The sequence below is a fragment of the Oryx dammah genome, unplaced genomic scaffold (assembly GCF_014754425.2).
Source record: "Oryx dammah isolate SB20612 unplaced genomic scaffold, SCBI_Odam_1.1 HiC_scaffold_27, whole genome shotgun sequence".
Lineage (NCBI taxonomy): Eukaryota > Metazoa > Chordata > Mammalia > Artiodactyla > Bovidae > Oryx > Oryx dammah.
In genome coordinates, this window is record NW_024070211.1 from 111,241,033 (window position 1) to 111,267,815 (window position 26,783).

The following is a 26,783-nucleotide window of genomic DNA, read 5'->3' on the forward strand; positions in this document are numbered from 1 at the left end:
TTCCCTTCTCCAGGAGATCTTCCTGATCCAGGGGTCAAACCTGTGTCTCCCACACTGCCGGCAGACTCATTTATAGTACATTTGAAATCCCTCTAAATCAGCTGGAGTAAGTCTAACTCATTCTTTTTAGTATCTGCTTAATTTTCCATGGTTATTTCATAATTTTTCTACCACTGCCCTTTGATAGCATTTATTTTGTGCCCCCAACTTTTTTTTGTTTGTTTTTGAGGAACTCAGTGCTGCCACCAACAATCTTGTACATATATATTCTTATGAGTATTTTTATTTCTCTGGGATAAATATCCCCAAAATAGGATTGTTTCTTTAAATGGTTATCTTTCTATTTTAAACCATTGCCAATTGCTTTGTAAAGAGTCTTTGTTTCCACAAATGCACTATGAGAGCACCTTTTTTCTCCACATTTGGCCTCAGTAGATGTTATCATCTTTCAATACCTGATTCTCTTATTATAACTATAATATTGTGATACACTTCCTACACTTTGGAAAACATAGCCCTAACTCATATTTCAACAAAATAGAAGAGTCTCCTGCAAAAAGCTAATTCCCTTTTCAGCTGCAGGTTATTGCCAAAAGTGAGTAAATACATAATATGTAAAAAAATATTTATTGAATAAAGGACATTTCTTTCGATTAAAAATTTATGTTATCATAAAAACCCTAAAGAAGAATCACTGTTTGCTTTACATTAGCAGAAACATCTTCTACTTATTTTTTAATGTAAAATAAACATGACATAAAAAATGGATTTTCATAATTTGATATGGGATACGATCTTCTAGTTACACTGGTGATGAGAAAAAAGGATAAAAATAGTATTTGATTTCTACATTGCCACACATTTTGGGTCTAGCATATATTATGCTACAGTCTCCACATGTATTGCCTTTATCTTAGAATACATTGGTAAATGAGCAACAGAAAAATCTATCAACTTAAAAAGAAAAAAAAGAGATCTTCAAAAATCTTAAAACAGTTTTTTGTTTTTGGGTAGCACTGTACAGCCTGCAGCATCTTAATTCCCTCAACCAGGGAATGAACACAGGGCCACAGCAGTGAAAGAGGCAAGTCCTAATAATCACTGGACCACCAGGGAAGTCCCTTAAAACTGCTTCTTGATGAACTTACTTTGCCACAAAACACAGACCAAACCAGATTAACTCTTCATTTTTAAATTTGCCAGGTTTATAACAAACAGCCTATGACATCCCTGTTGTCCTTACCTCACCTTCCTCTTCACTGCCTCCATTGTCTGCTTTTGCTACTATATAGCTCTGATGTAGCATATTTGGGTCAATGATAGTGCGTGGCTGAGAGAGGTAAAAGAAGACATAAATCCAGAATTGACAATTTCAAGGGTACTAACAGTAAAATATTAGCTTGACAGCTGGTTGTAAAATTACAGCAGTCTAATACATAAGAATTCATTTGCTGTGCTCCAATTTTATGTACTTGGGGGAGGGGGCAGGAAAAAGAATCCTAGTGAATACTATTGTTCTTTTCTTTTAATTAATAGAAAACACGGCTTATCAAAATTTGAGAAATGATGAACATAAAAATAACCTATTTCTCTATACTCAGAATCAAAATGCTTACTTACTCATCAACTTGCATCTAAACAGACTTGCACATAAAATGGAGTGTCATTAAACATAGGTTTAATATCGCTTTCAAACAGGAGTATTTTGCTGTTTACAAATGACTGTGAGCCACATCAGCTAGCTGTGAATTTAGACAGTCAATGCCATGGATCTAAATTTTCCAGAATTTTTCAATTGCATTCTAAAATTCAAAATTATATCTTCTCTGTAGTCTTTAATTAGCTCAAAAGACCCTGAATTCAAGACCCCTCAAATCCTACCAAAACAAAATTATATTAATAACAGGAAAATCTAGATTTCACTCTCTGACTAGACCCTTTTCTGTGACACTCTAAACTCCCACGAGGCCATTCTCCTTCACTTCCATTCCTCCTCCTTCCATTTCAATTGATAATATCATTTATAAATCAGTCCTTTATTCCCTGTCTTGTTTATTTTATAATTAATCCTCCTAATCCAAGGTTTCATCTACCACCTATACAAAACTTGTATCTGACTTCAGCTTATTGGGACACATTTATTTAGCAACCAAACTTTAACAATGCCCTCACCCAACTCCTAAAATAGATGCCTTATAAATTAACATCTATCATAAAAAATGCTAGACTCACTACTCTTTCCTTTACTTTCCTATTTAATACCACATTCAATTGATTTCATCCCTTCCAAAGTCCCTGGTGTCGTCCTTCCATTCCCCAGCCATCAGCCACTCCAGGTCATTATCTCCCACATGAATTATTTCAATGGCCTCTTAACAGATCTCTCTACCTACTTTCAACCTCTCCACACTTTATCCAACATACACAAAGAGCTGCCAGAATTTACCCACTTCAATTTGCCCACTGAGAAACCCAGAGTGCCTTCCTACTGTTTCAAATCCGAAGGCCTTGACCAAATGTTCTAGACAGTCACAGTGGAAAGGTATTATATTTCATCACCTAAGAAACCAGTTTTTTTTTCTTTAATTTCTTAACAAACACAGTTGCAGTTAGACTTTTACATACCTCTAGCTTTTAGCAGCAGGAGCAGCAGCTTTCAAAAGTCATTCCAGTTCAAGAACCCACAAGTAGTTTCATGTAAGGGTTAAGAATATGGATTCTAGAGTTTGACTAGAATCCAGGCTCCACCATTTATGAGCTAAGTGACATTAACCAACTCATTCAACTTCATCTATTTAACAGGAGGGGTTTCCCAGGTGGCTCAGTGGTAAAGAATCTGTCTGGCAATGCAGGAGAATCAAGAGATACAGGTATGATCCCTGAGTTGGGAAAATCCCCTGCAGAAGGAAATGGCAACCCACTCCAGTATTCCTGCCTAGAAAAATCTCATGGACAGAGGAGCCTGGTGGGCTACAGTCAATGGAGTCATAGAGTCAGACACAACTTAGCGACTGAGCCTGATTTAACAGGGACAATAATGCTATCTCCTAAGGTTGTTAAAGAATCCGCCTGCAATGCTGGAGACCCAGGTTCAACCCTTGGATTAGGAAAATCCTTTGGAGAAGGAAATGGCAACCCACTGCAGTATTCTTGCCTGGAGAATCCAATGGACAAAGGAGCCTGGTGGGCTACAGTCCATGGGGTTACAAAGAGTCAGACATGACTGAGTGACTAAGCATGCAGAAAGGTTGTTATGAAAGTTAATAAGATATCCTTACCTGAAATATTGTAAGTTAACTATACATCAGTTTAAAAAGAAAAAAAATTAATATAATACCCAAAAAGACTAGGCCAATGTTCAGCATACTTCAGAATGATCAGTAAATGATAGCCATTGTCATTATTATTACCTGACCACAAGAATCTAGACAAATCAATTTGACTATCGTACCAGAGGTTACATATTTCCCTTCATTGTTCTTGACTCCCTCAACCACAAGGTGTGGGATATGGGACAGGTCTCAAAGAGGGACTAGTCACGTTTACCTGTCCATTCAAGTCTTGGCTCAATTCTCCCCTTTAATTATTCAACATGTTACTGTCTACTACTAAACTAAATACAAGTACATACGTGACACACAGTAAATAATTCCCAGTGACTATTTCGATAAATATGTTAAGTTGCTAAAGAAATGCATAGTTAGTATGTATTTTTGCCTGCTATTGTTTATAAAATATTAAAAAACCATATGTATCTAAAACAAAACTGTTTCTAAATAATGCCCTATAGCTTCAAGTAACTATAGTTTGAAGTATTTGAGATATAAATTTAAAATCTATGTTACTTGCTAATAGCCCTCAAACTGATTCAACTAACTATATTCTATATCAAGCTGTTTCAGTTACCAGAAGGTAGTATCTATGTTCTGACCCTTATCAATAACTCTTGGGTCAATGCTTTACCATTACTGCTAAACATGTAGTTAATGAATTCCACAAATTTTCAGTTTAAAAAGTAAGCGTATCATCAAAATAACGTCTAAAAAGATAAAATTTGCAAGTTTTCAAAAAGCTAGGCATAGTCCCAGCCCTCTCCTCTCCAAAATCAAATCCATACAGAATCACAGATTTTTTTTTTTCCACAAGATTTTTAAAGCTGAAAGGACTTCAATTCCCATTTCCTTATAGCCCATTGAGTACTACATGAGAAGATGAAGGTCAGATAATTAGCTCACAGGTAAAACCACAGGATAGGGGCAGGACTGGCATTTGAACCCAGTGTTGCCAACACCTGGTCAGTACTCTGTTCATTAGTTCATGAAGCATTTCCACTCATTTTTCCTATGCCTACTTCATTTAGAAAACAAAATTAACTATACCACATGAATTCCTCATGAAACAATTGAGCACATGGCGTGGTTAACACTGACATATTCTTGGTTATTTTCAAGAACACTTGTGAGAAATCAAGGTTTCAAACCACAAACAGAACATTTCTATTACAATTACTTTTGTTCTGGAAATGATGCTTCCCTTTACCAGAGTTTATAAAATTTAAGATTCTCATTTTCACTAACTGGTCATCTATGCAGCCTCCTCCCCAACAATAGCTTAAGCAATCCACATTTCTCAGATAAAAATGTCATCTGCACCAGGCTGATGTGCATGTTAGAATCTGTTCCTAATATAGAATCATAGACTTTTGGAGTTGGAAGGAACCTTGGAAGATCACCTCTCATTTTACAACACCCAGCAGGGACCTGCCCAAGGTCAAAGTTTCTATACAAGAACGGGTCCAGAATAGACCCGTTCTCAAAAATTCTCAAAAGAATTCAGAAAAATACAGTATTTGGTAGGTCACCTAAGCTTGTCTCCCTTTATATATACTTAAACACAATTTCCTGAATGCAGAACTTCTGAAATTAAGAAATAAAGCACAACAAAAAACTAAGCCAATTTTTTAAAAGTCTACAGCCAAGTCACTGATCATAAAAATTTAGCAGAACTGAAGGTGGATTCTTGCAAGAATCACAGATAGTAACATTTTGTAACACAACCCCCAAAGCCCATGGATATAGTAAAAATAAATGGAGGCAGAAAAGACACACACAAATTAAGAATAACTATATTATTCTTATCTCTAACAAATTGCAAAGAGAGTAGCTTAGAAGCAGGAAAACTTTATAAACATAATTTTCAAAGAACAAAGAATTTTAATCATACCTATCAATTGCACAAGTGTGTCACTATGTTTTGAAATTTTATTTTGGTCACAATGCTTAAGGGAAGGTACAATTTTTCTCCTTAGTGATTTTTTTTTTAATGTCTTAAGTCATTTAAAAAAAAACAATAATTTGAGGGAAATCTTTTTATCAAATCTTAATAAAATAAGACTTATAATCTATATTATTTATTCTCATGTTCCGAAGGAAACATGAAAATACTGATAAAACATTCCTGAAAGCTAAGGCCTAAAAAGTACTAGACTTACACCTTCCCCCCACCCCAGCCCTACCAAGAAGAAGCGCAGCACAGACGCCATTACCTGTAGGAATATGTTTCTTAACTCCTGAGGATCACCTCGCTTGGTTGTCTGTAAGGAAAAAAAAAAAAAAGCCAGTTAATGCTTCACTAGAGATCACATAATCTCTGCAGATTAGAGTTCACAGATGCTAACAATCAATGCTCTTATCTTTTACAAGTGCATTTAGTTGAAAACAAATTAAAAGCACTAATACTGATAACAACTGTCAAATTGGAGTTGTGCGATCACACGGTGGAAAGACAAGTGTGAAGAGCCTAAGAAACAGCAAATCTATCAGATAGATTTCCCCTGGGCTGGAAAGGAAAGGCCATAAGGATCAAGCCCTTACTTTACTCCATATCCACTAGCGACACAGTGAGCATCCACCCACCTTCAAACCAAGAGTCCAGAAAGAGTAGAAACAACAGCAAAGTTGGAACACCCAAATTAATCGCATGGCCTACCGGCCTTTCTTCCCGTGGAAAGCAATGCAGAATATAATTATCTCCACGCCTCTGTGTTTCTCCACCCAACCTAAAATAGTGAAAGCAGCTACAACGTTTCTAAATACTTTAGACATCCTGTCACCTGCAGCTCAAATGCCAACCGCTGCCCCTGGCTCCAGAGGCCCCCAAATACTCAATTACTCATCCCCTCCCCCACCACAATACACGGATGCCTTGGGTATCCCCGGCTTTCCATGCCACTTCCTCCCATTCCCTTTCTGATGCCCTCCAACTGCTGGCTCACAATCCCATGTACCTAGGGCAGGATACTCCTCCTCCTTCACCGACCAGTGGTCCTTACAAGCCCCTCCAACTCACAATCCCTCCTCCTTCCCCTCCCCCCGCCGGGCATCCTTTCCCTCCGGTCCAAGCCCCGCACAGTTTCCCCTGGAGCCCCAGGACACGCCATCTAACAATCAGGCCAAAAAGTCAATGGGAAGAGGTGAGGGGCTGCAGGCAGGGTCCCTGGAATGTCTCTTATGAAATAAAGGCAGCAGCAGAGAGTTAGAGTCACCTTGACCGCCATGCTGTGCTCGGAAGCCGGGGACGAGCGAGTGAGCGAGCAGGGCCGAGCTGTCAGGGCGCGCGCGCGCGCCGCCTCCCCGGCCGCGCCCGCCCTCCCGCTCGCCGGCGCCGCGCGCGTCCCTATGCAAATGAGCCCGGGGCGGGCGGGGCGGCTTGAAGGGCCGCGTCCCGGCCAGAAGCGGCTGGTCCGCGGCGCGGAGGAAGGGGACCAGCCCCCACGGGGACGACCTCGGTGCCAAGCCATGGGATTCCGACGCGCCGCGTGGTTGCCAGCAGCTGAGTAGCTGCCAGGAAAGCCCCAGGTCTCTTAAGGCCTCTTGGAGGGTGTGGCTTTGGGCGCCGACTTCAGCCAAAGTCGTTTTCCCTTGAGACTTAGGAACACTTGAGGCCTAGATTGAGCAGGATTTCGAAGGATCAAAGAACGTGTCGCAGTAATAACAACAATAATAATTGAATTGTTGACGAGAGGGAAATACTGACAATAAAACAGATTAGGACTCATTCATTCTGGGGCAAACCTAGGTAAACTTAACTTGAGAAATATGCCCTTAAATTGGCATGGGATGAATACACTTAATAGAGTGCCTCCTGAACTGTTATAAAGCTTTATTAGTAGACTCCACCTTCCTAATCACCCAGATCCCTTTCTGATTGAGGTGGGACACAAATGTTTAGGGGAAAAAAATCCATCTGCCACGGCCGGCACTGAATCCTGGCCCAACTTCCCTCTACAAAAAAACATTTCCAGCCCCATCCAAAAATAAGTAGCTCTACTTTGAACCAAAATAATGTCTCAAACTGAATCTTGCCGTTACCACTATATTGAGCTGAATATTGAGTCACTCAACAATTGTTTGCTGGGCATCTATTATATGCCAGATACAGTCCTGCTTATAAAGAATACAAAGATTAATAACATACAGTCCCTACTTCTAGTTTACAGGTGGGCAGTGCATCCTGCAATCCCAGCTCTGTGTATTTTGTTTGTTTGTGTCTTTAAAGGAAGCATGAAAGTGAAGTGTTAGTCGCTCAGTCTTGTCCAACTCTTTGCAACACCGTGGACTGTGGCCCACCAGGCTCTTCTGTTCATAGAGTTCTCCAGACAAGAATATGGGAGTAGGTAGTCATTTCCATTTAGGGAATCTCCCAACCCAGGGATGGATCCCAGGTCTACTGCACTGCAGGCAGATTCTTTACCATCTGAGCCACCAGAGAAGTCTAAAGAAGGCATACTCCCTATTAAAAAAAAAAAAAATCTAACACTCCAAGCTTTATCTTATCTCATTTAGTGCAATAATCCCTCCTCCACCCTCTTTCATGTTTCCAGTGTTGAATCTCACAAGAGGTTTCCCTTTTCTAAAGTCTCACTAATGGTTTTATTTCTGTTAAGTATCCAAGTTAATGGGCTTTCCAGGGGGCACTAGTGGTGAAGAATCTGCCTGCCAAAGCTGGAGACACAGTAGGTTGGGTCAGGAAGATCCCTCTGAAGGAGGAAATGGCAACCCTCTCCAGGAAAGTTTCCTTGCCTGGAAATCTCCATAGAGAAGCCTGGAAGGGTACAGTCCATCAGGCTGCAAAGAGTCAGACATGACTGAGCACCCCGAACACAGATCCAGAGAAATGAGGAAAGTGCAGCGGCAGATGGAAATTGCAGATAAGAAACAATATATGATAAGTACTCCTAAAGTGAGCTTTCCTTCTGCAGTAGATTTAACTGTCTGCCACCATCACATCTCTTTCTTCAGTCTGTTCAAACCTCTTTTAACAATGTAATTGGATATACGTACTAAGTCATTTCAATCATATCCTACTCTTTGTGACCCTATGGACCAAGATTTACAAATTCATAATTTGTTTTACTAGCACCTTATGTCCCTGACACTCTGCTCTCTTATTTTATGAAGTTTCTCTAAGTAGGAATCTCAAGATGTTTATTGTATGTTACTTTTCAAGGGAAGGATGTCTGTTTGTAGCCCAAAGTCCCTCAGTTCGAATAAAAGTACTTTTAAGGGAAAGGAAGGCATTTATTTAAATGAAGGGATTATTTGCTAATGGAACATATTGTTGTTTGCCAAATCCATACTGTTGGAGTGAAATTTAGGGTCAGACTGACCACTTGGAGAGAGGAAGACAACACTACATTTAAGACAGAACTCACCACAATAATTTATAGGAATAAACACTGGGCCATAGTAACAATTTCCCTGGATAAAAAATAGATGATTTTTAAGCAAGTTTAAGAGTTTCACTGGTGCCAATCTAGTTGCAATGGAGATAATATTAACAACTTAAAACTAAGGCTGCCAGGAACCCTAAATAATGCGAAGTTAGAAAAACTCAGCTACCCTAAATAAAGGTGAATTTTGCTGGATTTTTCATCTACCCAAATATAACAAACAATAAAGTGAATAAAGGTATTAAAAGTAGGTACCATGAGATGAACTAAGTATTAAAAGGAATACAAAAGCAAGTGAATTGGAGCTTCTGCCCTCAAAAATTTTTCAATCTGTCATTCTATTATGATGATTGGCTAACAGTATTATTAGATATTAAAACTTATTTTTCTCAATTGTAGATGATCAGGGTTGAGGGAAAACTTATGAGTTAATGGGATAGCAAAAGATAAACCTGTCAAATAAGATTCACAGTATATTTGGGAAAAGGAGGTAGAAATAATTCAAAACTTTTAACAATTTTAAAAAATAGAAATCCTGATATAGTAATTTATAACTCTTTCTTTAGATTGCAAAGTGATATTTATAAACAATAAGTAATTTTAAAACTGTGGCACAACAACTATAAGTTGAAAACTTGAAGATTGAGTCGAAAAGAATAACATTGCAGAAAGCAAAATTGGAAGTTAAAGGCTAAGAGACTAGCTGCAAAAGTATTCTCATCAATAGTCACTTTTTAGTGTTGGTTTCATAAAATATTTAATATGTAGCTTGACTGAGCTGGGAATTTAAATCTGCCTGTGAAGTCCTTGCCCAAAAAATATTACCCCTAGATGCAAAAGCAAAGTATGAGCTTACTAGACCAACCCGCAGAAATATGTCTCCAACTCCCAGGCAGCTTACACTGTATTAACTTTGTAGGTGAAAGTTAGAATTACGCTAATACCTAGTGCTCTAATAAACCAAAATGTAATTATTAAAACAAGAGGCAATTTCCAATGAGCCTGTTCTGCCACAACTCTTGGCCCTCCTTTTATCTTTAATAACATATTCTTTCGGTTTATTTTCTAACTTCCTCTCATTATTTTGAGAGGTGAGAGATCCTGCATAGGCCATCAGTGTGTATGTGCTCAGCTGTGTCTGACTCTTTGTGACCCCATGGACTGTAGCCTGCCAGGCTCTTCTGTCCATAGGATTCTTCAGGCAAGAATACTGGAGTGGGTTGCCACTTCCTACTTCAGGGGATCTTCCAGACCCAGGGATCCAACCCACGGTTCCTGCATTGGCAGGCAGATTCTTTACCACTAGCGCCAGCTGGGAAGCCCTACTGACAGGAATGCACTCTGTTCCTGTTTCCATATCCCACACAGGTATGATGGATGTCATCTTTCAAGAGCTAAATCTACAAACACTAGTAGAGCATTAGGATGTCAGTGACTAATTAAAGCAGGAGTGGGGCTCCTCCTAGACTAACGGTACTTATGTCATCACTATGACACTATGATGAGGAAGAAGCTGGATTGTACCCCTCCCCCACATCAAGATGCTCACTTAGAATATTTAGAATAGGGGCTTTCCTGCTGGTCCAGTGATTAAGAATCCCACAAAGGACATAGTTGGATCCCTGGTCTGAGACATTCCCACACGCTGCAGAGCAACTGAGCATGAATGTCACAACTGCTGAGCACATGCCCTAGAGCCCGTGAACCACAACTACTGAGCCCATGAGCTTCAGCTACTGAAGCCTGTTCAACTGTAGCTTGTGCTCCACAAGGGAGAAGCCCACCGCAATGAGAACCCCATGCATCACAACAGACTATCCCCCATTCACAGCAACTAGACTCTTGCTAAGAGTCTATATGCCACTCATAGTTAGATACTAGATAAATGACACATTTTAGGACTTCTCTATACTATACAAGTATTATATTCCCTGTAGAAACATTTGCTCTAATTGAAATAAATTCTCATTTTGGTAGAGAGGGAAGAGTGGCATATCAGAATCAGATGAAATAGCTGTACTCTTACAATTGCATATGCCTAAGCTGCTCTTCCTCACAGTCTGACTCTAAGTTCTATAAATTATGCAGTGGGAATAACAGTGATCTTAGTTTGGGACCACAGTCTTCTTTATTCCCTTATAGAAGCACTAACAGTCAGGTTTTCATTTTGTTTTGTTTTTCCCAATGGATTTTGAAAGGAATTCATGGAATGAACTGTTGTAGATGCTTAAGGCTGTGAGTACCCTATTACTATATAAGTCAGTACAAGCTGGTATTTAGTGGGAAACCTTATGATCAGATGGAGGATTGAACTAGGTTAGCTTTAATGCTTCTTTTAACACTCTGATATTATGACTTGTAATAACACAAATTTTAGTTAACAAAATTTATTAAGTGCCTTGTGTTGGTACTAAACTAGCTCTTGCAGCTACAGGAAATATGAAAAGAATAGATAATATGATTCTGAAAGTGTGGAGAATGTTTGCAGCAACTACTATCATTAATTTTTTCAATGAATATAGCTGAAAGAATGAAACCAAAACTTTTGCGTATGCCAAAGGTCAAGGCAGCTTTAGGTAATAATGTGGTAAAAACTCTGTGGTTTGTCACATATTCCCATTCCAATCAAACGTATATAACTGGGAGAACAAACATCCTGCCTGGTCCCTCAACCACCCACCCCTAACCCCACCCCCGGAGATTTACTTGAATCTGGTTTTTGCCTCCCTCCTACTTAGAGGTCAGTAAGGAAGGAAGCTTTGGATCTGATCCAAAGTAAAGAAAAAAAATTGCACTTTAAAAACTGCTAAGAGAGAGATGATATGGGGTGGGAGGTGGGAGGGGGGTTCAGGAGTGGGAACTCATGTACACCCGTGGCTGATTCATGTCAATGTATGGCAAAACCAATACAGTATTGTAAAGCAAAATAAAGTAAAAATTAAAAATTAAAAAAAAAAAAACTGCTGAGAGAAAAGCAAAGGCCTCAGAATAGCCAAAGCAAACTTGAAAAAGAACAAAGTTAAAGGACTTACACTTCCTGGCTTCAGTATCTAGTACAAAGCTAAAGAAATCAATTCAGTATGGTACTGGCTGGCAAAAGGATTGATAAATAGATCAATGGAACTGAATAGAGAGCCCAGAAATAGTTACAAAATTATAAAGTCATTTGATTTCTAACAAAAGTATTATACTAATGCAATCCAGTGGGGGCAAGGAAACTTTTCAACAAATGACACTTGACTAGATACATATCTATGTGGGAATATAAAGAAACTTCAACCTCTACCTCTAAACATATACTAAAATAAATTTGAGATGAATCATAAAGCTAAATCCATAAAGCTTTTAGCAGAAAACAGAAAGGAATATCTTCATGACTCAGAGGGAGTCAGAACAGAAAAATCAATAACCATAAATTAATAAACTGCTAAATTAGATTTCACTAAACTCAAAAATGTCTACTTGTCAAAAGACAGCATTAAAATAATTAATAGGATTACTTCTCTGGTGGCACAGTGGATAAGAATGTGCCTGCCAATGCAGGGACATGGGTTCAATCCCTGGTCTGGGAAGTTTCCACATGTCGTGAAGCAACTAAGACCATGTTCTACAACTTTTGAGTCTGAGCTCTAGAGCCCATGAGCCACAACTAATGAGCCCCTATGCTGCAACTACTGAAGTCCACTCACCCAAGAGCCAGCAAGCTGCAGCTACTGAAGCCTAGGGCCTATACTCTGCAACAAGAGAAGCCACCAGAATGAGAAGCCTGTGCACCACAACTAGACAGTGGCCCCCATTTTCCACAACCAGAGAAAGTCCAAGTGCAGCAACGAAGACCCAGCACAGCCAAAAACAAACAAATACATATAGCTGTGTATACATGTCAAAAAAATTTTTTTTCTAAATAAAATAAAGTAAGGTAAGGGAAAAAAAGGAAATTAATAGGAATAAATAAACCAAAAATGGAAAGAAATAGGCAAGTCATATCTGGGAGAAAAATAAGCAAATATATATACAGTGAAGGACTGATAGCCAGGATATAAAGAACTCCTAGAACTCAGTGATAAATAAACAGCCTAGTTTGAAAATGGGCAAAAGAGGTGAACATTTCACAAAAGATGATATACTAATAGCCAATATGCATATGAAAAACTGTACATCATTAGTCATCAGGGAATGCAAATTAAGTCACAGTAAAAAGATAGCACTACACACCCACTAGGATGGCTTAAATTAAACAGACTGCACACACCAGATTCTGGCAAGGATGTGGAGCAACCAGAGCTCTCATGCACTGTAGTGGAAGTGTAAATGGTATAATTACTTTGGAAAAAGATCAAGCAGGTTCTTATAAAACTAAACAGACAGTACAAGATGACTCAGCAATTCTACTTATTAGGATTTAACCAAGAGAAATGAAAATATGGTCAACATTCTCGAATAACTACTTTATGAAGTAGATCGGGCCACAACTACTTTATTCATAAAAGCCAAAACTGGAAACAGCCCAGTGATTCATCAATAGGAGAATGGATAAACAAACTATTCTATATTCACAGAACATCGGGAAGTTCACAGTTCACGTATTGCTGAAGCCTGGCTTGGAGAATTTTGAGCATTACTTTACTAGCGTGTGCTGCTGCTGCTAAGTCGCTTCAGTTGTGTCCGACTCTGTGGACCCCATAGACGGCAGCCCACCAGGCTCCCCCATCCCAGGGATTCTCCAGACAAGAACACTGAAGTGGGTTGCCATTTCCTTCTCCAATTTGTGAAAGTGAAAAGTGAAAGTGAAGTCACTCAGTGAGATGAGTGCAATTGTGTGGTAGTTTGAGTATTCTTTGGCATTGCCTTTCTTTGGGATTGGAATGAAAACGGACCTTTTCCAGTCCTGTGGCCACTGCTGAGTTTTCCAAATGTGCTGGCATATTGAGTGCAGCACTTTCACAGCATCATCTTTCAGGATTTGAAACAGCTCCACTGGAATTCCATCACCTCCACTAGCTTTGTTCGTAGTGATGCTTTCTAAGGCCCACTTGACTTCACTTTCCAAGATGTCTGGCTCTAGATTAGTGATCACATCATCACGATTATCTGGGTCGTGAAGATCTTTTTTGTATAGTTCTTCCGTGTATTCTTGCCACCTCTTCTTAATATCTTCTGCTTCTGTTAGGTCCATACCATTTCTGTCCTTTATCAAGCCCATCTTTGCATGAAATGTTCCCTTGGTATCTCTAATTTTCTTGAAGAGATCTCTAGTCTTTCCCATTCTGTTGTTTTCCTCTATTTCTCTGCATTGATCGCTGAAGAAGGCTTTCTTATCTTGGTATTCTTTGGAACCCTGCATTCAGATGCTTATATCTTTCCTTTTCTCCTTTGCTTTTTGCCTCTCTTCTTTTCACAGCTATTTGTAAGGCCTCCCCAGACAGCCATTTTGCTTTTTTGCATTTCTTTTCCATGGGGATGGTCTTGACCCGTCTCCTGTACAATGTCACGAACCTCATTCCATAGTTCATCAGGCACTCTATCTATCAGATCTAGGTCCTTAAATCTATTCCTCACTTCCACTGTATAATCATAAGGGATTTGATTTAGGTCATACCTGAATGGTCTAGCGGTTTTCCCTACTTTCTTGAATTTAAGTCTGAATTTGGCAATAAGGAGTTCATGATCTGAGCCACAGTCAGGTCCTGGTCTTGTTTTTGTTGACTGTATAGAGCTTCTCCATGTTTGGCTGCATAGAATATAATCAATCTGATTTCGGTGTTGACCATCTGGTGATGTCCATGTGTAGAGTCTTCTCTTGTGTTGTTGGAAGAGGGTGTTTGCTATGACCGGTGCATTTTCTTGGCAAAACTCTATTAGTCTTTGCCCTGCTTCATTCCACATTCCAAGGCCAAATTTGCCTGTTACTGCAGGTGTTTCTTGACTTCCTACTTTTGCATTCCAGTCCCCTATAATGAAAAGGACATCTTTTCTGGGTGTTAGTTCTAAAAGGTCTTGTAGGTCTTCATAGAAGCGTTCAACTTCAGCTTCTTCAGCGTTATTGGTTGGGGCATAGACTTGGATAACTGTGATATTGAATGGTTTGCCTTGGAGATGAACAGAGATCATTCTGTCATTTTTGAGATTGCATCCAAGTACTGCATTTCAGACTCTTTTGTTGACCATGATGGCTACTCCATTTCTTCTGAGGGATTCCTGCCCGCAGTAGTAGATATAATGTCATCTGAGTTAAATTCACCCATTCCAGTCCATTTTAGTTTGCTGATTCCTAGAATGTCGACGTTCACCCTTGCCATCTCTTGTTTGACCACTTCCAATTTGCCTTGATTCATGGACCTCACATTCCAGGTTCCTATGCAATACTGCTCTTTACAGCATCGGATCTTGCTTCTACCACCTGTCACAGGCACAGCTGGGTATTGTTTCTGCTTTGGCTCCATCCCTTCATTCTTTCTGGAGTTATTTCTCCACTGATCTCCAGTAGCATATTGGGCACCTACTGGCCTGGGGAGTTCCTCTTTTGGTATCCTATCATTTTGCCTTTTCATACTGTTCATGGGGTTCTCAAGGCAAGAATACTGAAGTGGCTTGCTATTCCCTTCTCCAGTGAACCAGTTCTGTCAGACCTCTCCACCATGACCCGCCGTTCTGGGTTGCCCCGCAGGCATGGTTTGGTTTCATTGAGTTAGACAAGGCTGTGGTCCTAGTGTGATTAGATTGACTAGTTTTCTGTGAGTATGATTTCAGTGTGTCTGCCCTCTGATGCCCTCTTGCAACACCTACCATCTTACTTGGGTTTCTCTTACCTTGGGCGTGGGGTATCTCTTCATGGCTGCTCCAGCAAAGCATAGCCGCTGCTCCTTACCTTGGACAAGGGGTATCTCCTTACCGCCGCTGTTCCTGACCTTCAACGTGGGATTGCTCTTCTAGGCCCTCCTGCGCCTGCGCAGCCACTGCTCCCCGGGTTGCTCCTGCCGGCCACCTGCCCTGGCCTCCGGCTCGGGGTGGCTCTTCAGGGTCACCGCCCCTGGCCTCGGGGGAGAGTTGGCTTCTCCTGGCCGCCCCTGACCTCGGACGCGGGGTGTCTCCTCCTGGCCGCCCCTGGCCTCGGATGCAGGGTAGCTCCTCCCGGGCGCCGCCCTGACCTTAGACGCGGGGTGTCTCCTCCCGGCCGCCGCCCGTGTCCTTGGACTCGGGGTAGATCCTCCGGGCCCCCACTGACCTTGGACACAGTGCAGCTCCTCTCGGCCGTTCCTGCACCGTCGCAGCCTGGCACTCTAGGCCGCTGCCCCTAACCTCGGACACACGGTAGCTCCTCTCGGCCGCGCTTAGTGCGCCGGCCGGTCCTCGCAGCCGCCATTCTTCACAGTGCTAGCAAATGTTCAATACAAAGCAGATACTAAATTTTGCAATTTCCCCATCCTCTAGTAGCTCTCTAGAGATGTCAATATAAAATCCAAGCTCCTCAGATGATGAAGAGTAGAAGCTCCCTGATCTGGCCCCTTCCTCTTACTTATATGTTACTGTTATACTTGTTCCTTTAGTTACAAGGATTTTTGAGCTTTTATGCTATTTTATTTACTGGAAATATATTACTCTACATTTATTATAATTTGTCTAGCCTTTAAAATACAGATTAACTCCCCTTTTCACTGTAACATTTATCACATTGTGTTGCAAATACCTCTTTGTTTATTGGCTTTTCCATTGGTGGCTTTCCAACTTTATTGATCCAGACTTCAGTTCAGTTCAGTTCAGTTGCTCAGTTGTGTCTGACTCTTTGCGACCCCATGAATCGCATCACACCAGGCCTCCCTGTCCATCACCATCTCCCGGAGTTCACTCAGACTCATGTCCATCAAGTCCATGATGCCATCCAGCCATCTCATCCTCAGTCATCCCCTTCTCCTCCTGCCCCCAATCCCTCCCAGCATCAGAGTCTTTTCCAATGAGTCAACTCTTCGCATGAGGTGGCCAAAGTACTGGAGTTTCAGTTTTAGCATCATTCCTTCCAACAAAATCCCAAGGTTAATCTCCTTCACAATGGACTGATTGGATCTCCTTGCAGTCCCAGGGACTCTCAAGAGTCTTCTCCAACACCACAGTTCAAAAGCATCAATTCTTCGGCGCTCAGCCTTCTTCACAGTCTATCTCACATCCATACATGACGACTGGAAAAACCATAGCCTTGACTAGACTGACCTTTGTTGGCAAAGTAATGTCTCTGCTTTTGAATATGCTATCTAGATTGGTCATAACTTTTCTTCCAAGGAGTAAGCGTCTTTTAATTTCATGGCTGCAGTCAGCATCTGCAGTGATTTTGGAGCCCCAAACAATAAAGTCTGACACTGTTTCTACTGTTTCCCCATCTATTTCCCATGAAGTGATGGGACCGGATGCCATGATCTTCGTTTTCTGAATGTTGAGCTTTAAGCCAACTTTTTCACTCTCTTCGTTGACTTTCATCAAGAGGCTTTTTAGCTCCTCTTCACTTTCTGCCATAAGGGTGGTGTCATCTGCATATCTGACGTTATTGATATTTCTCCTGGCTATCTTGATTTCCGCTTGTGTTTATTCCAGTCCAGCGTTTCTCATGATGTACTCTGCATATAAGTTAAATAAGCAGGGTGACAATATACTCCTTTTCCTATTTGGAACCAGTCTGTTGTTCCATGTCCAGTTCTAACTGGTGCTTCCTGACCTGCATACAGATTTCTCAAGAAGCAGGTTAGGTGGTCTGGTATTCCCATCTCTTTCAGAATTTTCCACAGTTTATTGTGATCCACACAGTCAAAGGCTTTGGCACAGTCAATAAAGCAGAAATAGATGTGTTTCTGGAACTCTCTTGCTTTTTCCATGATCCAGCAGATGTTGGCAATTTGATCTCTGGTTCCTCTGCCTTTTCTAAAACCAGCTTGAACATCTGGAAGTTCACGGTTCACATATTGCTGAAGCCTGGCTTGGAGAATTTTGAGCATTACTTTACTAGCATGTGAGATGAGTGCAATTGTGTGGTAGTTTGAGCATTCTTTGGCATTGCCTTTCTTTGGGAGTGGAATGAAAAATGACCTTTTCCAGTCCTGTGGCCACTGCTGAGTTTTCCAAATGTGCTGGCATATTGAGTGCAGCACTTTCACAGCATCATCTTTCAGGATTTGAAACAGCTCCACTGGAATTCCATCACCTCCACTAGCTTTGTTCGTAGTGATGCTTTCTAAGGCCCACTTGACTTCACTTTCCAAGATGTCTGGCTCTAGATTAGTGATCACATCATCACAATTATCTGGGTCGTGAAGATCTTTTTTGTACAGTTCTTCCGTGTATTCTTGCCAGCTCTTCTTAATATCTTCTGCTTCTGTTAGGTCCATACCATTTCTGTCCTTTATCAAGCCCATCTTTGCATGAAATGTTCCCTTGGTATCTCTAATTTTCTTGAAGAGATCTCAAGTCTTTCCCATTCTATTGTTTTCCTCTATTTCTTTGCAGTGATCGCTGAAGAAGGCTTTCTTATCTTGGTATTCTTTGGAACCCTGCATTCAGATGCTTATATCTTTCCTTTTCTCCTTTGCTTTTTGCCTCTCTTCTTTTCACAGCTATTTGTAAGGCCTCCCCAGACAGCCATTTTGCTTTTTTGCATTTCTTTTCCATGGAGATGGTCTTGACCCCTGTCTCCTGTACAGTGTCACGAACCTCATTCCATAGTTCATCAGGCACTCTATCTATCAGATCTAGGTCCTTAAATCTATTTCTCACTTCCACTGTATAATCACAAGGGATTTGATTTAGGTCATACCTGAATGGTCTAGCAGTTTTCCCTACTTTCTTCAATTTGAGTCTGAGTTTGGTAATAAGGAGTTCATGATCTGAACCACAGTCAGGTCCTGGTCTTGTTTTTGTTGACTGTATAGAGCTTCTCCATGTTTGGCTGCATAGAATATAATCAATCTGATTTTGGTGTTGACCATCTGGTGATGTCCATGTGTAGAGTCTTCTCTTGTGTTGTTGGAAGAGGGTGTTTGCTATGACCAGTGCATTTTCTTGGCAAAACTCTATTAGTCTTTGCCCTGCTTCATTCCGCATACCAAGGTCAAATTTGCCTGTTACTCCAGGTGTTTCCTGACTTCCTACTTTTGCATTCCAGTCCCCTATAATGAAAAGGACATCTTTTTTGGGTGTTAGTTCTAAAAGGTCTTGTAGGTCTTCATAAAACCATTCAACTTCAGTTTCTTCAGCATTATGTTTTTTAAATCACAACCCCAGGACACACTGAAATAAAAATTCCATGAGGCAATATTGAACTTTATTACATGCAATGTACTCTGATATTTACTATTCTATACTATTCTATTTCTTTTTTTAACTCAAGTTTCAACATACTGAATTGATTTCATGACCCATACTTTAAAAATACTGTCATAGATTGTGAACTTACATAGATTCTCAAGCATAGTAGATGCTCAAAGTAATTAAGAAGATGATATAAACAAAATCTCTGTCCTTAGCAATTAGCAGAGGGCTTCCCTGGTGGCTCAGACGGTAAAGAGTCTGCCTACAATGCAGGAGACCTGAGTTCAATCCCTGGGTTGGGAAGATCCCCTGGAGAAGGAAATGGCAACCCACTCCAGTACTCTTGCCTGGAAAATCCCATGGACGGAGGAGCCTGGAGTCCATGGGGTCACAAAAAGTCAGACATGACTGAGCAACTTCACTTCACTTCAGCAATTAGCAGAGGTTAAACACATAGCCGTGTTAAATAAAGATGCTTGATAAAAGGATAAATGCACTCTCCTGGAGCAGACCATTCTCATGAATCATCATTTTCCCTCCATCATTTCCCTTTTTAAGAATAAGAGTTTGCTACGACACATGTAATTTTACATACAAAATATACACATGTAACCACAGACACAGGCTTCCCTGGTGGCTCAGCAGTAAAGAATTCACCTGCAATGCAGAAGACCTGGGTTCAGTCCCTGGGTTGGGAAGATCCCCTAGAGAAAGAAATGGCAACCCACTCCTGGGAAACCCCATGGACAGAGGAGCGTGGGAGGTTACAGTCCACGGGGCCGCAAAAGAGTTGGACATAACTTAGTGACTAAACAACAATAAACCACAGGTACAGATTTAGGCAAAACTGGAGAAGGACTTTGAAAATTGCTGCACTTGAAGAACATAATGAGATAGAGAGGCATGACTGCCAAATGCCAACTGTTTGGTTTTCTCAAAAGAGGCCAGGATCTGGTTAGAAATTATCTTCTAAACGGCCCAAAGATCACTTACACTAACCAAGTTCACAAGATACTGAGGAATAGCTAATATTAACTAATATTTATTATTGAGTACTTAGTGTGTGTCGAAATATTCTAAGCACTTTTTATGACGCTATCCTCAAAAAAACACTGAAATATGGTTATCTCCTGCTAATATCTCCATTTCAAAGATGAGGAAGCAGACATATATTAAACAGCTTTCCCAATGTTATACAGCTACTGAGTGGTAAAAAGGTTAGTCAAAGCATTGTAATTAAACTGTTGTAAAAACCTCAGAAAGTAGGACAATACACAAAGAATCAAAGGAAAAAAAATTTTTAATACAGAGAGTTAAATCAGGGGAACTAATTATTGGCTACTAGGATATCCAGAGAAAATAAAGATTTTAAATTATGGGGAAGAAATTAGCAAAGACAAAAAATGAGAATTTCCCAAATTCAAAAGATGAGTTTTGAGTTTCAAAGTGTCCTCTGTGTACCCAGAACAATGAGAGAAAAAGTTTCAATACCAAGGCAGATTAGAAAATACCGAACATTGGAGATTAAAAAAGGATCTCCTGTAGTACTAACCCACGTACTAAATAAAAGAGGAAGTAAAAATGGACCTCTCACTATCACAACAAATAATCCACTGAAGAAATTTTTGCTTTTCTTCCCAACAATGTTGGGCTCATGCTTTTTGAGATCTTATATCTAAGGGAGTAACGCTTCCATCAGGATTCAGATGAGTTGGAAGCTGAAAGTTCCCCTGGCTATCTTTGGCTTCTGGAGCTATAGAATTAAAGGCAGAAAAGGGTCACCATAGCCATGTGGTGATTAATCCCAGTCATCAAAGGAAAATTCAGTTGCTGCTATACATGAGACATAGATGATGTTTGAAATCCAACTGAGGCAACTCAGTGAAGATAGCCAATGGAAGTCCAAAAATAATTCCATAGTGAACCAAAATCATTTGGGAATTAAGATTTAGGCACTGAACTAGATAAAGAATGCAAGGTCAAGATGCTTAGAGGGAGAAAGGGATGTGAAATGGAGGGCTGAAAAATGAAGTTATGAGTATCAACTTAGGCCTCATGGCCACCTACAGAAGGCAGGGTTCAGTAGCAGCTATATGTTACATTATTGTCACTCCCCACCCTACCCCCACCTTATATGAAGAGCATTGGCATTGGCTAACATTTTAAATTTAATTATGTGATGATATGATACTTGATAGGACTGTGTGTGTCCAATGCATTGGGGACATTGATTGCATACAAAAAATAATGTGTGGATTTCCTGTAGGTCAAGAGACACCAGGAAGATATTAGGAATTGTTTTTGCAGTGTTCCACCAAAAGGGAAGACTCCTTAACAAAGTGGTGAGTTGGCATGGCCAAAAAGTTCGTTCAGGTTTTTCCATACGATGTCATGGAAAACACAAGTAAATAAATCCAATAAATAACACAGAAAGGTGCCAGAGTTTCCTGTGAGGGTGTTGATACAATACTGAAGTCCCTTCTGCTCACTGAAGGAATTGATGTGTGCTATGGGAGAGGCAGTTTGGAACACTGAGGGCAGTCAGTGTCAGCTGCAGAAGCATAGATGACCAAGACAAAGAGCAAGATTCACTTCTCCTCTATTCCTACCTCTAGCCCTCAATACCAGAGGAATTAGCCTTGCAAAAGAAAGAGGAAAAAAATCCTAGAACCAGACACCCAGCCCAGTCTTTAGGAGCCCGATGAGGGAGAAGGAGTGAAACGTTGGTTATACTCCCCTTCCTCATTTCACATCCTGTTGGCTGCAAGTCTGGAGGGGGTTTTAGGACACCAAAATTTTAGAAACTAGGCCAGGCTGGACTTTGAGTAACTTAAAAGGGCAGAAAACTATGGAATCTGCCGTGGAGAAAGGGTGTTTATTCAACATAGTACAGTGGGAGCAGTGACTAGAGGAAAAATACCATATTTTATGTTTATATCCCCACTAAGATCAGATTTCTTAGTAACTTGGTCACATAAGAGTAGAATGCAGTTTATGATATAATGTTAGATGAATTAATCAGAACTTGAAACTGTGCATAGATAGCATGTACAATTGTATGAGTAATCTGAATATATTAAACAAGGCCAGGAGCAGATAACTGAATTTTCTCTAAATCACAATTTTTCATAGGATCAGCAATGATCATATATCTAATTGAACATGCATGCACGTAAGTTCAGTCTCTCAGTCATGTCCAACTCTTTGCAATCCCATGGGCTGTAGCTCACCAGGCTTCTCTGTCCATGGGATTTCCCAGACAAGAATAGTGGAGTGGGTTGCTCTTTCCTACTCCAAGGGATCTTCCCGACCCAGGGATCAAACTCGGGTCTCCTGCATTGTAGGTGGATTCTTTATCACTGTGCCATACTATCATGCACACTTCTGTTTGCCATTTATTTGAGAAGTAAAATAAGTTTATTTAGTAAGATTGCTTTTCACAAACTCATATTAGACAATGGATACTTGGCCACCTTCTGTGGACTTAAAATTAAGGATTTTTTGTTTCTTTGTTTTGCTTTTGGTTTTGTTTTTCAAAGATTAACACCATGGCTTTTCAAAGAAGACTAAACAGAGTGTGATCTTCCAGTTCTTCCCTTTTCCGTTAAAAATTGAGTATTATGTTTCACTTTTTCCATTATCTGCAATCATTCTAGTTTGCAGGGAGTCCATACATATAATTGTTAATATTGTACAGATATTGCACAAAAATGTCTTTGAGCCCTCTAGTGAAGATTCCTTTAGGCCCACCTGATGTGAAATCATCTACCATATCTTATTCTATCTTCCATTCCAACTTCTATGGCATTATTGGTATATTTATACATGTACTCTAATATATGAAGTCTTTCTCCCATATTGGAATATTTTAGGACACTGGGGCAGGGTAAGAATTTCCTGTGGCATATTGATACCACACATCAGTTCAGTTCAGTTCAGTTTAGTCGCTCAGTCGTGTCCAACTCTTTGCGACCCCATAAATCGCATCACACCAGGCCTCCCTGTCCATCACCAACTCCCGGAGTTCACTCAGACTCATGTCCATCAAGTCAGTGATGCCATCCAGCCATCTCATCCTCTGTCATCCCCTTCTCCTCCTGCCCCCAATCCCTCCCAGCATCAGAGTCTTTTCCAATGAGTCAACTCTTTGCATGAGGTGGCCAAAGTACTGGAGTTTCAGCTTCAGCATCATTCCCTCCAAAGAAATCCTAGGGCTGATCTCCTTCAGAATGGACTGGTTGGATCTCCTTGCAGTCCAAGGGACTCTCAAGAGTCTTCTCCAATACCACAGTTCAAAAGCATCAATTCTTCGGCGCTCAGCTTTCTTCACAGTCCAACTCTCACATGCGTACATGACCACTGGAAAAACCATAGCCTTGACTAGACTGACCTTTGTTGGCAAAGTAATGACTCTGCTTTTGAATATACTATCTAGGTTGGTCATAACTTTTCTTCCAAGGAGTAAGCGTCTTTTAATTTCATGGCTGCAGTCACCATCTGCAGTGATTTTGGAGCCCCCCAAAATAAAGTCTGACACTGTTTCCACTGTTGCCATTTGACACTCCTGATTGCCAAATTCAGACTTAAATTGAAGAAAGTAGGGAAAACCACTAGGCCATTCAGGTATGAACTAAATCAAATCCCTTATGATTATACAGTAGAAGTGAAAAATAGATTTAAGGGCCTAGATCTGATAGATAGAGTGCCTGATGAACTATGGACAGAGGTTCCTGACATTGTACAGGAGACAGGGATCAAGACCAACCCCAGGGGAAAGAAATGCAAAAAAGCAAAATGGCTATCTGAGGAGGCCTTACAAATAGCTGTGAAAAGAAGAGAGGTGAAAAGCAAAGGAGAAAAGGAAAGATATAAGCATCTGAATGCAGAGTTCCAAAGAATACCAAGAAGAGATAAGAAAGCCTTCCTCAGCAATCAATGCAAAGAAATAGAGGAAAACAACAGAATGGGAAAGACTAGAGATCTCTTCAAGAAAATTAGAGATACCAAGGGAACATTTCATGCAAAGATGGGTTTGACAAAGGACAGAAATGGTATGGACCTAACAGAAGCAGAAGATATTAAGAAGAGGTGCTGTAATACACAGAAGAACCGTACAAAAAAGATCTTCACGACCAAGATAATCACGATGGTGTGATCACTCACCTAAAGCCAGACATCCTGGAATGTGAAGTCAAGTGGGCCTTAGGAAGCATCACTACAAACAAAGCTAGTGGAGGTGATGGAATTCCAGTGGAGCTGTTTCAAATCCTGAAAGATGATGCTGTGAAAGTGCTCCACTCAATATGCCAGCACATTTGGAAAACTCAGCAGTGGCCACAGGACTGGAAAAGGTCAGTTTTCATTCCAATCCCAAAGAAAGGCAATGCCAAAGAATGCTCAAACTACCACACAATTGCACTCATCTCACATGCTAGTAAAGTAATGCTCAAAATTCTCCAAGCCAGGCTTCAGCAATATGTGAACTGTGAACTTCCAGATGTTCAAGCTGGTTTTAGAAAAGGCAGAGGAACCAGAGATCAAATTGCCAACATCCGCTGGATCATGGAAAAAGCAAGAGTTCCAGAAACACATCTATTTCTGCTTTATTGACTATGCCAAAGCCTTTGTGTGGATCACAATAAACTGTGGAAAATTCTGAAAGAGATGGGAATACCAGACCACCTAACCTGCTTCTTGAGAAATCTGTATGCAGGTCAGGAAGCAACAGTTAGAACTGGACATGGAACAACAGACTGGTTCCAAATAGGAAAAGGAGTACGTCAGGCTGTATATTGTCACCCTGCTTATTTAACTTCTATGCAGAGTACATCATGAGAAACGCTGGGCTGGAAGAAGCACAAGCTGGAGTCAAGATTGCCGGGAGAAATATCAATAACCTCAGATATGCAGATGACACCACCGTATGGCAGAAAGTAAAGAGGAGCTAAAAAGCCTCTTGATGAAAGTGAAAGTGGAGAGTGAAAAAGTTGGCTTAAAGCTCAACATTCAGAAAACGAAGATCATGGCATCTGGTCCCATCACTTCATGGGAAATAGATGGGGAAACAGTGGATACCATGCATAGTAAAGCCTTTTAACCCCTTCTTAACCCAAGCCTGCTATTGCTGCTAAGTCACTTCAGTCGTGGCCGACTCTGTGTGACCCCATAGATGGCAGCCCACCAGGCTCCCTCATCCCTGGGATTCTCCAGCAAGACACTGGAGTAGGTTGCCATTTCTTTTTCCAATGCATGAAAGTGAAAAGTGAAAGTGAAATCTCTCAGTCGTGCCTCACTATTTGCGACCCCAGGGACTGTAGCCCACCAGGCTCCTATGTCCATGGGATTTTCCAGGCAAGAGTTCTGGAGTAGGTTGCCATTGCCTTCTCCACGAAAGCCTAGTAAGAGATAAAAAGTTTATGGCTATCTTTTTTTAAATTTCAACCCTTATGACCCCAATGAGAAATCTATATGAACTAGATAGCATAAAAATAAAATAAGGCTCACTGAAGAATGACCTTTCAAATTACAGCTATTATTCTGTTACAGTGACAATTTAGGTAAGTATTTATCTACCTTTAATAAATGGATAACATGTTATCCATGTTTTGAGTTTTTAATATTTATTTTTATTTATTTGGCTATTCCAGGTCTTAGTTGTGGCATGCAGGTTCTAGTTCCCTGAGCAGGATTAAACCCAGGGCCTCTGCATTAGGAGCATGGAGTCTTAGGCCCTGAACTACCAGAGACGTTCCTAACTGTGCAGCTTTCATTTGTGCTTAGATAAGGGCTCATATACAATTAAGTCTCCTAATAATAAATAAAATTGTCATTTAGCATTTAAACATATTATCTAATTTATTTTACTTAACAGAAAGCAAAGTAAAACCTAAGATAATTAAATCATACTAATATTATTTAAATGAATTGGACATTTGTCATCTCCCTGATGCAGTCCTTCTGTACATTTTACTCAAAAGAACAACATGTAGTTCAAGGTCTGAGAATAAAATAACTTGAAAGTCTGCTTGACAAGGGAAGAAAAGCAAGAATTACCAAATGAAAGAAACAGACAATTTAGCTTAACAGGGCTTCTACATCCAAGGGTTTTTTGAAAAAGAAAATTTTTGTCCTGCTTTTTCCTGTGATCTTGGTCTAACAAATCTTGTATAACATAAGATGTTATAATTATTTGTTAATATTTTTAAATATTTTAGGAATCCCTTGACCTTATTCCTATGACTTTTTTAAAAGGGAAGTTTTCACTTCTCCAAGTATTCATTCTTAATTGAGAATATTACATATTTTTTAAAGTTAATATTCAGACTTTTAGATAAGATTTCATAAATGGAGAATGTAAGATAGTATTGCAGTAAATAGATAATTTCGCTTATATAAGAATAGACCTTAAGGACCAGACAGAGAAGGGGAAGGAGACAGACATGAGAGCGGGCCTAAGAATAAAGGATATAGGCAAATTTAAATGTTAATGTATTCAATACAACAGTTAATTTGAATAAAAATCTTTAGTAAATGTTACTTAAAGAAATTGTTCTCTTCAGGAAGAATTGAAGATGAAGGCAAAACAGTTTCAGGTCTGGAGGAGTTATCAATAAGAAGTAAATAGGTTTAAGAGTGGAGTAGGTGATCATTCACAATTATTCCCTGGGAGGACAGATCAGAAAGTGAGGCAATCCTTCTGTGATAAGCAGGCTCACTTTGCTGAATGAACACAGCAGACCCCAGATACGACAGGCCTCAGCGA

The 26,783-nt window shown here is 40.2% G+C and overlaps 1 protein-coding gene across 2 annotated transcripts in view; it reads right to left on the minus strand.

The window, feature by feature from the left end:
- Positions 1-6,638, minus strand: part of SLC25A12 (solute carrier family 25 member 12) — a 98,831-nt gene extending 92,193 nt beyond the window's left edge. The window contains exons 1-2 of one of the 2 annotated variants that reach the window (XM_040229344.1): positions 6,545-6,638; positions 5,546-5,593 (exon numbers count right to left, since the gene is read on the minus strand). In XM_040229344.1, coding sequence (XP_040085278.1) covers positions 5,546-5,593; positions 6,545-6,556 — 60 coding nt within the window. In that variant the 5' untranslated portion in view covers positions 6,557-6,638. Of the gene's footprint in view, positions 1-5,545; positions 5,594-5,915; positions 6,054-6,544 lie in introns of those variants that run through there. The other variant, XM_040229343.1, reaches the window with a different exon arrangement.
- Positions 6,639-26,783: the final 20,145 nt, after the last annotated feature.